Raw genomic sequence first — 12,991 nt, 5'->3', positions numbered from 1 at the left:
CCGACTCGGCCATCCCTGGTTCCCTCCTCTCAAGCCAATGACCAGAGTCTAATGACTGCTCGAGCTGCTTCCTGAACGGGGACGTCGGACCCAGCGTGCCAACGGGCGGCTTATTCGACCCCGCGAGTGATGGTGGCTGGCGACGAGGACGCCCAAATCAATAAATCAGAACGAGAAGCCCGCACGTTCCGACTTCCAAGGAGACACTCGGAGGGCAGAGAAAGGTGGGAGGAGGCACGGGCACTTATCTATGAATGGAGCTGTGAGAGGCAGTTTGTCGAACGAAGCACAAGTTTCTCACCAGAAGACGTCCTTCGCGCACAACGTGCACCAGGAGACGGCGTCCCATTCTGCCACTATCCGCCTAGCCTGGTATTGTGCTCCACTCGAAGACGAATATGAATGCAAGGATACGTACAGATACACAGCCAGACGACTCACACCGTCTGTCGTCCGAGCCGGCGGGGAGCTCCGCCACCGTGAACACGTTGCGGCCGCGCTGTAAGTGACAAGCGGGGCACCGCCATCGTTCGCGTGCTGCTGTATCGGGCGCAAGAAGTCGTAGATCCGGCGACGGGAGCGCAGCGAGCTTGATAGCGATGCGATTGCGAGCGATCCCGAGGAGCTCCCCATCGCCGAGGACGTGAACGTGGGAGGCGGACGCGGGCCCAGTAAGCACAGCGCGTACGGTTGGCCAGTGCTGACGTCCGCGCAGATATCTACACGACGCATCACGTGTCCTGGGGGAAATACGCGTCAATATTGGGCAGGCCTCCGCTCAGGGTCCAGTTGCGATCTCGTCCCCGCCATCTGAATCTCCCCGAATCTCGCGTCTCGCAGCGCGCCTCTCGAGATGGGCGATGGGAGATTGGGCGATCCGCATGCATGGGAGGAACGAGATCAGCATCGAGCGCGAGGCTCGCGCTGCAGCTGCCTGGCTTCGACACTAACACCGGCACTGGTACTGGCAGCCCTCCACCAACGTACGGGAACGCGAAGGCTTCTGAGGGATTGGCGCACTATTAACATGGACACGGGGCGTGCATCATCGCCAGGCAAACTAGGCGAGGCACGGCGGGCAAAGCGCCAGGCTCCGAGCAGGGAAAGTTGTGTGGCATTTATGGGCAACGCAACCTGACCCTAGCATTTCCAGTGGGCCTTTGTATCCCTCTTTGTGATTTGGGAAATCTTACGGGCACATTGCATGGCACGTATATTTAGCATAGATTTCCTCACCCGGACCATCGCGCTTTGCCTGCCGTGAGGGGGGCAAGAAAGGCGCCGCCGCTAGAACGAACGCGGGCAGTACGGGCAGAGTGGCGACGCGGAGCTCGCAGTTGTAACCAACACGACGCGTGCAGACGCGTTCTGAGCGTTCTTAGAGCTCGTCTGCTACGCTAATGCCATACGGTTCGCCACTACAGCGTGATCCACGCGCATAGTGCACAATATGCACGCCACACACGCCGGAATGGCATCGCAGTGGCGCGCCAGTACCATCCGTAACACCACCGTTCCGTTCGCAGCAGACATATAGACGGCGTCCCGAGAGAGCGCAGGATCGAGCGGGACTCAGAATCCGGAGGTGCCGGGAAACGCTCGGATGCGCACGGCCTACTGCCCAAAGGGACTGAAAGGAGTCAGTCAGCAGTGCACTCCACATCAGCCCGCAGGCCTCGTTGTGCAGCTAGCTCAAAGTGCTGAGCGCGTTGGGCTTCCATGGATTCATAGAACGGGTGCACGTTGTGGTTTTGAAGACGGCCCCCAAGGCACGGTCTGTGATTGCGCTCGGTTCCTTGACCTTCTATAGCGCCTGGCACTGAATTGCGCCGAGTCCTTGGCCGTGGGCGATTGCTGGCTGCTGATCGAGTGCACCCGGGTTGGGAGTGTGAGAGTTGAGTTTGCGCTGATGAAGGGTCGCGCGCAGCAAGACGACCACGTCACGACTGTAGGCTTTGGCTGCGAGGTATCTTCTGGAGTCCTAAGTCCGGATGCTGTCGCTAGAGAGAGCAATACAGATGCCGAGGCAGGTTGTCGTCATAGCATGCTGAGGGCAACTTCGCGAAGGCAGCCGTCGCAATCCCTTCACGAGAGGTCGAGATATCCCAGGCGTTCTGGTTCGAAGGGGCATACGCAAGCGTTTTCCCAGGCCCGAGGACAGGTGGAGACGAGTCACGGACGGTAGAGCAGAAAGAAGGCACTGCGAATGCGGGGCACGATGTAGGATGCATCGAGATCAGCAGGCTCGTGAGTACGCACGGATGCTCATGGCCTCACGATACGACAGGGAACATGGAAGCGCGGGTGGTTACTTGAGACGATCGCCTTCAGTCGACACGTAGCGCGCAGGAATCACGGAGATACCGTGAGGACGCGATGTGCAAAAAGCTCCGATTACCATAAGCGGATGGTGTGTGGCTGGGAGGTGTCTTGCGCTGAGCAAGAGAAGCACGGCCGGTAATAGGGGGTCCCTTCGACGCACGTCAGATGCTCGGCGTTGTGACCGTCGGGTGTGACATCGGGGGACCTAGAACGATATGATATGCAGGGACGGATCGTACGGTGAGCTGTTTCTGGGTGCAGTTACCCAGGATCGACGTCGTCAGCGAGACTGGGTCGGAAAACTGCCATATAGGGCCCTGACTGGTGCCGTCATGTGGCGCAGCAAAATTTTCCAGTGTGGCTGCGGTCTGCACCTCGGCGGACGTTCAGTAGCGGCCAGGAGAGCCTGGATGTTCAATTCGGCTAGACCGATGTGGTCATTGAGATGACATTGGACTTGGGACCGGCAGAAAGAGTCAATGAAGAAGCAAGGCAGCCAATGGGGTAGCTGATTTCAGCGACGCCACACCCGGTACGAAGGTCGTCTAAAGAAACGTTCTCCGCATAGGCGTCACGGAGGGCAACAGAGACTGGTTCTGGACCTGGAGCTATTAGCGCTGCGAGAAGGGAAAGGATGTGTCAAGTTCGCAAGGGGTCAGCGCTCCGGACATATCTTACAGAACAGCACATCGACGCCCTTCGTTCACGGCGCGCGGCAGGGCCTTGGCCCGTCAACCTGAAGATGATGTATGTTTCAACAGGGCGCATGTGCACAGAGTTGAGACAAACGCCTACCTTGTATAGCGCCAAGCCAGAGACGGCTTATATGCGCGCATGTCTTTGGCCTGATGTACTTGGGTATGGAAGGCTGCACGTAGTTGACAAACGGTGAACGCTGGAGCTACTCACTCAACTGGCTGGATGCTCCCTCCGTTCCAGGCACGACATGAAGGATAATGACGTATTTAAGTCGGCGCTGGAGGGAGAATTTGGCCTCGAGGGCGTCGTGGCCGCTGCTAATTCCGCTCTTCCAAGGTAGGAACTGACCCGAAGGCGGCCAGGAGGTGATCCAGCTGAGGAAGCTGTTCAATCGACAAGGATAGCCCTGCCGTGAGAGTCTGCATGCTCATGGGTTCTGCACTCGCACAGAATGCTACGTTTACGACGTTGCACGGAAGATGCGACGGTCTTCCTCCCGATCTCATCAATATAGTCGAGACGCATGTCAACCGTAATTGTACGAGACCACGCTCAGATATACTTCGCACCTGACTGAAGTGCTGGCGGCATGCCACAGCCATCTCCAACTGCTTCTGACACGGGATGCCAGAGGTGTTCCGATGCGAGACTCGGCGCACTAGTGGCAGGGCGTCACGCTGACTTGCTGCGTGTACTGACGCCTGAGATCGAGGGTGCAAAATGTGCTGCTGATGCAAGTGGCCAGGCAAGTCGGTTCTCCTCGACAAGTGCAAGAAACATAAGCGGTTCGAAGGAAGGCAAGTGGTGGAGTGAGCTGCATTCCGGCAGAGAGAACTGTCGATGTGGCAGGATGATGGAGGAGTGGCCGATTGTGGAAGGCGGCATCGGTTCCGTGGTCGTATAGACGCCCATGGTGGGTCGGAACAAAGTTCGGAACGCTCGAGGTCCCGCCGCTTTAGCCGTACCCCGTATCACCCCGTCCCGAACTGTGCCTCTATATATGCATCCTCGCGCATGAACTTCGCCTCGCTTGACTTCAAGCTTTCGATGCATTGGCACGAATTTCTAGAGAAGATGTCATGCATGCATTGGACTAATCTTGATTTCATGCAGCTGCTCAAGTCCCTGCTGTCGTTCGGATTCCCTCGTCGGCGGGCGCATTGTACCCACATCACGGCCCGTAACGCCGCTTAGCAAATTCTGGGGCATCGCCGACGTCATATGTCCTGGGACACGGCGGCTTGACAATGATTGTCGGCAGACAGTCGATGCAGGCGAAGTTCAAGGGCCAGCTTTTGTTTGACGTGTAAGACTTTTTCTGCCGCCTCGCCGACACCACAGTGAACCACAAGAACTCATACAATTTTGCAGAAGGGCGCATGCCGATCTGCGTTGACGTGAAATGAGAGCCTCTCAGGCACCAAGTGCGCTCGCCGACAAGGAGTGCAGCGTCGACGAAATTACCGACGTCGGGATGCGCCACTAGTTACGCTCTCATGACCTCTAAGGTTGTGTACGGAAATATTCATCCGCTCGACGAACAGAGTCAATGCGTCACTTTGTCCCGCTTCATAGTTTCGCAGTGGGCGCGTACGTGCGGGTTATGCGGCCCGGGCTGCTTAAGCGACGGGCATGATGGTAGTCGAAGTGCACGAACTCGAAGAAGGATGATCACAAGACTCCACCTCGCCTGCGAACGGGTGCGACGAGCTCGGGAAAGCTATCATGCCGGAGTCGGCTCTTACCCCGCCCTCTGCTCACTGCGATAGCGGCGGCGGTAGTGCCCGACTTAAAGGGAGGCGGTCGCCAAACAAACTTGACTTGTGCCCTCCTCGTCTGACCCAGCGTAACCGACGCTCGAGAGGCCTCTCCACGACTTCCCCTTCCTCCCCTTGCACAAATTTCTCGTGAAGGCCTTACATCGCACACTAGGACACTGGCGTGAGTCCGCACAAGATGGTAAAGAGGCTTGCGGGTAGACGACTGTACTATACTATCAACGCCGTCGCTGGACTGGCAATTTTCTTGTGCGTTTCTGCACTACCTCTTCCCATATCGTGATATTGACTTCCGCCTCAGCTTCGGTTATGATCAAGGCATGATGGGAGGTGTAAACACCTCTCCCGACTATGTTCGGGTGATGAAGCTCGGATACTCGACGTAAGTCTGACAAAGTAATGCGCCATGTACAACGCTCATATGCGCAATGGCTCGCATGCAGCTATGAAGGTCCTTCAGAGGGCTATGTAGCACATATTACGGAACCGACACGGCAGGGCGGCATCGTTAGCATCTACTATTTCGGCACGCTATTGGGGTGTCTGATGGGTGGCGTACTTGGAGACAGGTATGCCTTCAAGACGTCTTTGTACGCGAGCTAACGTCACGTTACGCAGGCTTGGACGTATCAAGACTATGATTCTGGTAGTCTTCACCTCACCATGGTGTTAGTGCGGCAACTGACTTACGTCAACCTCAACAGGGCAGCATTTGGGTTCTATTTGGCGCTGCGCTCCAGTGCTCCGCTCAGAATATTGCATGGTGAGCTCGCGTCTTTCTGGCCTCGCAGTATCAGAGATGCTTCTCCGAATGGATTACCACCGGAGCTGGTGCCATGGTTCCGTCAGGGGGCTTTGCCTCATGTCCGTCGACTTCGCTACATGCTGTCGTCTCATACGCGCGAGCTTCGCGAACGAGTTAGGAGGTGCTACACCTTGTGTGCGCGCCAACTAGAGTTTAGAGTTGCGGGGAAGGCGCCTGTGTGCTCGGCAGGGGTGGCACAGAAGGTGGTCAGGATGCATTCATGGGGCGATCCACCGCTGGGTCCTCAGGCCGATGGTGAATCATCGACCTGTGTAGACGGCCTTCGCCCATGCACAAACCGAACGTTCGACTTATGCTGACTCCGGTGATCGCAGGATGTGCTGTGCCCGCATCATCAACGGTATTGGAACTGGCCACCTCAACGCAATTGTACCCGTTTGGAGCGCTGAAGTGGCGACACACACCTCGCGCGGAGCGTTCATCGCAAGCGAGTTCACACTCAACATCTTTGGCGTGGTCGTCGCGTACTGGCTCGAGTTCGGCCTCGGCTTCGTGGGGGACGGCACGTCCCAAGTCCGCTGGAGGGTACGTGATGCATGCAGTCCACCGAAGGCCCCATGACAAACGAGAACTCATTGGTTCTTGTCCATTGCAGTTCCCGATTGCGTTCCAAATCATCCCTGTGCTCGGGTTCATGGTGAGTACCGCTCGCGTGCGTGCCAGCTGACGTCTTCGTCGGTCTCACGCCTTTCATCTCATCACAGGCGTGCATTCCATGGATGCCCGGTAATTAACGTTCCCCTTCAAACGAACGTACGAAGCCCATGCTGACTAATCCGAAACCCTCCATCCTGCACTCGCGATACCCCACAGAGTCTCCTCGGTGGCTCATAAAGATGGGTCGCGTCGACGAAGCGCGCGCAATTCTCGGCCGTCTGCGCTCAGAGGACGGGAACATCGAGGCGCCCCAGGCACAGCGCGAGTACGAGGATATCGCCGCGACAGTCACGCTCGAGAAGGAACACTCGAAGCGCAACTCGTACATCTCCATGTTCTTTGGCTTTCACGATGGCGGCTTGCACATCGCACGGCGCGTGCAGCTTTCGGTCTGGCTCCAGATCGTCCAGGAGTGCGTGTTTCTCTCGCTTCGTCATCAGCAACCCTTTACGTCGCCAAGAGCTAATCGTTTGGCTTGATAGGTGGGTTGGAATTGCAGCGATCACTGTCTACGCACCGACCATCTTTGCGGAGGCTGGCTATGGCGCTCGCAAGGCGCAGTGGTTGTCCGGGCTTAACGACGTAAGTACGACCCCATTTGCCTCGCTTCTAATCAGCTGCTCTTGTTGCGATGCTTATTATCCTTTGTCCTTGGCGTTCTTCGCGTGCCTGACGTTGCTTCTCCCTTGTGCTACATGCTGGCTTCGTGATTTCTTTCTCCTTCATGTCCGCCCTACACGATCATCCACCCTCGCACGCAACCGCAATTAGGTTACGTACATGTTGAGTACGCTCCTTGCCGTGGTGACCATCGACCGCCTCGGCCGGCGTGTCGGTCTCTGGTGGGGCGCCGTGGGCCAGGGCATCTCGCTCATCCTCGCTGGCGCGTTTGCGCGGCTGCTGAAGGACCACCCGGAGAAGGCCTCGCAGTACGGTGGTGCGGCGGCCCTGTTCGTGTTCCTATACACGTTCATATTCGGCGCGACATGGTTGACGATCCCGTGGGTGTACCCGACGGAGACGTTCCCGCTCGAGGTGCGCGCGAAGGGTAACGCCTTCGGAGTGTTTGGTTGGTCGATTGGTGCGTCTTCTCTTGTTGTTCTTGGGCGCGCTGTGCGGATAGCTGAGGGCGCTCTACTTCTGGCTTGGCAGGCAATGGATGGTTGACGCTGCTGAACCCGGTCATGTTCAACCGCATCGGCGAGAACACACTGCACATCTTCGGCGCGATCAACTTCTTGAGCATTCCGCTCATCTGGGCATTCTACCCCGAGACGGCGAACAGGACTCTCGAGGAGATGGACTACTTGTTCATGAGCAAGAGTCCGTTCGTGTGGGACGAGGAGGCGAACTTCAAGCGGATGAAGGAGGAGGCGGAGCGGAACCGCATCCAGGGCAAGATGCCGCTGCCCGACTCGGAGGTAGAGGCAGGCGAGGATGAAAAAGCCCCACCCCCTCCTGTAGAAGTAGAGAACGCCCCAGAGAAGATCTGAATATAGAAGCGTTCATCCTTGCATTAGTTTCTCGCTGTATTGTAGGATTCATAACGATTGACTATGACTTGGCTCCATGACACATTTGGTTTACGTATGAATGAGGTGCTTTAATCTCGGCACTATCGCTGACCTGATGGAGCCATAGGACACCCTTGAGCTCGTCATAGTATCCAGGTGTATGCCAGAAGACGATGCATTGGCATTCCTGTCGATTGTGCCGCGCCCTGTAGCACATGATAGTGGACGAACTTCTTGACGGAGGTCGGGAAGTCGCGCCATACGCGTGGAGAAGAGAAACGTGCGGCGTAATACCAACTGAAGTGTGTTTGTATAGTGAAGCGGAATATATAATCGCACACGTCCATTCTCAGACGGATCGGAAGACTGGCAATCGGCATGGGGAATTCGAGGGCGTCGATCCAATGAAACAGTGGTTGTAATTCCTTTACATCACAACCGCAGGCAGTCTACCTACTCTCTGGACGTGCAGGCCGGGTCTGCTTCCTCATTTCTGACCTCGTCATCATCTTCCCCATAGTCATCTTCTGGTCTGATATAATCATGGGCTTCAATCGGAGTACCAAGTGATCCGACCACCCGGTCGAATATAATAGAGCCTTCGGGGTTTGTCGAGGTAGCATGCGAAGAGGCTATGAAGCCGACGTCTCGGAGACTCGCCGACTGCAGATGTAGGAGGAAGCGGGATATGAGAATGGCCGATAACCTTGGAAAGCATGATCCTAGTTCAGTAGAAAGCTTCCGATATGGGAAGATACACTCATACGGGATTGTGAAAGTAGTTAATGCGCTAGTGCTTTGCAGCCCATTCGAATCCAGCTGTTGGACATGAGTGTATCATAACCTAGGATAACAAGTGCCGCATTACCGAGAGAACCGTGAAAACTAGGTGCAAGCAGTTGAGGATAGAAAGGGTGCTAGGCAAGGTGATGGTGAGATTTGGTGGAAGACTATTGTATGCGACTCACACAAAATAGACTGTCCCTGAATGCAATAACGTTGGCGTCGCTAGGAGAAAATTGGGTGTACACGCTAGAGCTTACCATCAAGCAAGAAGACACTGGATATAGTGCCTTTGAGCACGCTCATATGGTGGACGCTGTGAGGTCGTTGGGCCAGTGTGGACCATGTTGCACCAATGGCGAGGAAATCTGCCGCAATCAGGCAGGAGCGGGATATAATGACAACTAACATAATCGCCCGTCAGAGTTGGGGGCTATCTAGTATAGGTATACGCCTTACGTCTGAAGCGAATGCAATCTTTTTAGTAAGGCATTAGCACATCACTATACAAGCGGCGGTAGGGACTGACTTTGTCGAGAGAGCCACGGGGGTATGGTCGATCTCTTCACATCCGAAGAGGAAGATATTCTTTCCCGTCAGTTGATACCAGAAGTTGACCTGCCAATTGTCAAGCAGTCAGGAGACGATGACCTATGTGTTACACAACAATCTCACGAAATTGGCTCCCACAGGCACTACGGATAGGACGATGGCAATAGTGCATAGAAACCAGCTCCTTCCGAGTGCATAAACACGTATAGCTACGAAGGCTGAATGAACCAGTTTTGAGTTGGATTCACTTCGGAACAAGAGGTACGCGGGGCTCACCTGCTGGAATTAGGTTTAGCAAGGAACCCACAGCATAATCCCCTTTCATAGAGAGGGCACAGCTACACATACATGTGAGGTTCTAGCACTCCTGAGCAGGAGCGGCTCAGTAGGATCAACTCACCTCTGGCATAGTTTGTCAGCGGACATACTCAGCTCATCCAATGGAGGTTACATACCTTGTCGGATATGCTCAATCCAGTCGCAAGGTCCCAGACCAAGGTGAGCGTGGTTATGTACTTATTCAGCCAGAAGGGTATGGCCGCTCCGGTCACTTTCCCTCTCCAGAAGAACCGTATTTCGTCTATTGTAGTGACGATTGAGTCGTACAAGAAGACCACTGTGATACGCAGGGTTAGCAGCAATTACATGGTGTTGAGGGCCCAACGACGGACTGCGAATGAGCGGCATACCTGCTCCAGCACAAAAGCAGTAATTGCCGATCATGCTACACCGTGTGGGCAGGCTTCAGTGCCTGTAGTTTGAGCTTGAGATGCAAAACGACGCGACTCACTTGTTAGCATATTGAACAGCTAACTGTGCAGCCTGAGAGGACGACATGCGAACAGGAGGGATGGATACAATGCGTGGTTTGTGAGAGGGCAATCACGGAGAGCGGGGGGAGTGTATATACGTACCAAGATCCATAATGTGAGTTAACTGGTGGCTCCTTATCTTGTCTCATGGTTCCATGAAGGAACACTTCACTCCTTCGTGATATCAGATGGTGATATGCAATATTAGCCCCATGACCAGCCTCTGTTGTGCGAACTAGCCTGAAATGATTCACCTTCCAACTGAGATCCCTCATTCTCAATAATAGATATCATAGAAGCTCCGGACACAATCTCAAAGTTCACCGGTGCACCGTCGGTAGCATATAGATAGTTTCTAACCTCAACGATGAATGGACGAGAGCACGGATATGAGTTTAGATTACTATATCAGAGGGCTTACGAGCCGACGTGTAAAATGTTTCTGCTCACCTGCTGCAGAGGCATTCGGAGTGAAGAAGGGGGTTTTAAGCTGGGGAGCAGTAGCACTTTCCGTCGGTGGAGACCCGTCCGAGAATAGCAGAGTTACGGTTCTGCTGGCCAAATGAAACCAAAGGTATAGCATCATATATCCATTCTAGAGTGGACCGCTACGTAACGAAGGGTGCGAGTAAGACGGATAGATTCGCGGTTTGAACTGAGCAGAAATAGAACTCATGGCATGAGGATGCATCGAATGCAGTCTATGTCAACTTTCGTGTGCCCCAATCGCTGATGAACATCGCGCCTTCCAGCATATTACGTCCCATTCGTCAGCACTCGAGCACTCATGGCTGGATATGCCCTGATTATGCATCAAGCACTTCTCGTTCTCGATCTGATGACACTTTATGCTTAGGCAAATAGCTACCGGATAGTTGCCCCTATCTGGTCCTCGGGTCGGGTGAGCGGACGGCGCAACCCTTCTCGAGCTTCGCGCGTCCTTCGCGTTTCTTGTAAATTATTGAGGTAACATGGAGTGCAAGACCATACACCGTCTGACACGTTCCATGCGGCATAAGATACGAGATCGGAATGTGGTGGGTTGTCTTGTGCCGAAATTCGTTTAGCATGAATATATGCGGCCGTAAGACCATTGGCGACACTGCTTGGGTCAGCCTATACTATGCCGACTGACGGGCGCAAGGAACAAAATCGAGCTCTAGCCTTGCCTACTCGGAACACTATTTTGGTCTGCCCGGAGCCTGCATATATGCGCCGTATTGGAAGCATACAGCGTGCTGCATGCTAGTTGTCCTCACCCAGACGATGATGTAGAGTGAAGGGAAACGTACTCGTTCACTCTCACAACACATAGGAGACGTTTGTCCTTTTGGCGAAAGTGACATGCGCTCGTCTTGCGCATTCCGAGTGTTTGGCAGTAAGAGTTTCTTTGCTCATCCCCTTCTGTGGCAGCCCCTCAATTGGTCAGTGTCAGCCGTAACAGGTGCCAGTAATTAGGAGACTCGGGGCGCACGAGATGAAGCGTATGCTCGCACAATATTCAGGTCTTCAAGGGTGGAGGCCTGGTGGAGGCCTGGTATGTAGATGTCAAATGTCGTCACCCGTGATAGCGGCTGTGACCCAGAGGAGAGCCCGGCCCGGGGCGGCGGAGGCGCGATATCACCACGCCCAACGCCGGCGCTTGCGACTCGTTCTTTCGACTCTCGAGTACCGCCGCCGTCTATCACTCCTCATCTCCTCAAGCATCCTATAGATACGGCTACAGCGACACGCCATTGCACGACGTGCGCCCTGTCGACTTCCTTGGAGCTCATAACACGGAGTACGGGATACCTCTATGACACGCGATGGACGATCATCTTTTCCGGCCGCCCATGACCTCTACCCAGACTCGCGGACTCACGGTTAGTCTGATGTAAGTTACTGCCCCTACCTTAGAAGCATCCCAATGAACGTCTGACCAGTCATATGGCTATGAGGTGATGCTTGCTGCTTGCTGTTCGTAACGCCGTCATGTGGGTCTTCGCTTCTTGGCATCCAGTTCTGCCCCCGTACCCGGTCCCGCATACACTCAAGCGATATCAAGGAGGCTACATATAGTGTGAAAGGCATTGGAGGGGATGTTGAGTCGCGACTCTCCATAGGCTTGCCATCGGCGTCGACATGCGCGTTTTGTACCCAACTCCGCTGCTCTGCGCAACGGCTGTGGCTGCCGTACCTTACCAACAATACATCCTTGCTCCTCCCTCGCGAACTCTTCGACCCGTCGCCGTACGGCTCCAAAGCGGTTCACTTTCCGCTGCAACTGCTCTTTTAGACAGCCAGGTTTCCCTCAGTCTCATCTTAGATACCTTCAACTCCTCGGTAACATACGACTTTGGCAAAAATATCGCCGGCTCGGTCAACTTCAATACAACCTCGAACGGCGGGGCGGTCGGTTTCACCTTCACCGAAAGCTCTCTGTGGATTTCTGCAGATGCATCCGACGCCACGGCGGACGCGGGATTGGACGCACCTCTCGTGTTCAACCTTACGGGTGCGGGACATTATGCGCCTCCTACTGACAGGGAGCGTGGCGCGTTCCGCTATCTAACGGTCGTCAACCTCGGTCCCGGCCAGGTCTCCATCAACGACCTCTGGGTGCATTTCACGGCGATGCCGCATTGGAGAGCCGACTCATTGCGGAACTACACAGGATGGTTCCATTCTAACGACGAGAAGCTGAACCGGTGTGTGCCCACTCAATGCTACGTAGCTGACTCAAGCTGACGGTCGCCGTAGGGTGTGGTACGCTGGTGAGAGGGTCGCCCATCCTGACCTGCAACTCGTACTCACGATGATGCAGGGGCGTACACCAATCAACTCGTGACGATCGACCCGACCCGTGGCGACGCTCTCAACTATCTCAATGTAATTACGAGCAATTCGACAGTCACCGGTACACTGGACTGGTGGCTGAACACGACCATCACGAATGGCACTTCCACTTTGACCGATGGCGCGAAACGGGACAGGCTGGTGTGGAGCGGGGACATGTCTATCGCAGTCCCGGGTATCGCAGTCACGACGTTCGACCTCATCTCCGTC

At 55.0% G+C, this 12,991-nt stretch overlaps 3 protein-coding genes across 3 annotated transcripts in view; 2 read left to right on the top strand and 1 right to left on the bottom strand.

Moving 5' to 3' along the window:
* Positions 1-1,892: 1,892 nt before the first annotated feature.
* Positions 1,893-2,499, bottom strand: DICSQDRAFT_155141 (uncharacterized protein). The gene is made up of 2 exons (XM_007365723.1): positions 1,959-2,499; positions 1,893-1,920 (listed from the first exon to the last, which is right to left on the bottom strand). Exon 1 carries the CDS (start codon positions 2,229-2,231, stop codon positions 2,001-2,003), a length of 231 nt encoding a protein of 76 aa, XP_007365785.1. The 5' UTR covers positions 2,232-2,499; the 3' UTR covers positions 1,893-1,920; positions 1,959-2,000.
* Positions 2,500-4,746: 2,247 nt separating this feature from the next.
* On the top strand, positions 4,747-7,848 carry DICSQDRAFT_155140 (general substrate transporter; the record flags this gene model as incomplete). Its single annotated transcript, XM_007365722.1, has 13 exons — positions 4,747-4,758; positions 4,987-5,048; positions 5,101-5,181; positions 5,243-5,368; positions 5,418-5,445; positions 5,504-5,562; positions 5,940-6,150; positions 6,221-6,262; positions 6,330-6,351; positions 6,439-6,694; positions 6,765-6,864; positions 7,054-7,363; positions 7,435-7,848. 13 exons carry the CDS (start codon positions 4,747-4,749, stop codon positions 7,773-7,775), a joined length of 1,650 nt encoding a protein of 549 aa, XP_007365784.1. The 3' UTR covers positions 7,776-7,848.
* Positions 7,849-12,067: 4,219 nt separating this feature from the next.
* DICSQDRAFT_60440 (Six-hairpin glycosidase) overlaps positions 12,068-12,991 on the top strand; it is a gene marked incomplete at both ends in the record, with an annotated part of 4,786 nt that continues 3,862 nt past the window's right edge. Inside the window, one exon of the mRNA XM_007365721.1 lies at positions 12,068-12,633. Within this exon, the coding sequence (XP_007365783.1) occupies positions 12,068-12,633 (566 nt within the window). The remainder of the gene's footprint in view (positions 12,634-12,991) is intronic.

The sequence above is a fragment of the Dichomitus squalens genome, assembly GCF_000275845.1.
Source record: "Dichomitus squalens LYAD-421 SS1 unplaced genomic scaffold DICSQscaffold_14, whole genome shotgun sequence".
Classification (NCBI taxonomy): Eukaryota; Fungi; Basidiomycota; class Agaricomycetes; order Polyporales; family Polyporaceae; genus Dichomitus; species Dichomitus squalens.
This window is presented reverse-complemented; position numbering and strand designations above follow the sequence as displayed.

What these genes read in the sequence shown, in the direction of transcription:
- DICSQDRAFT_155141 (XM_007365723.1), bottom strand. Translation starts at nt 2,231, where the DNA reads ATGCATCCTACATCGTGCCCCGCATTCGCAGTGCCTTCTTTCTGCTCT.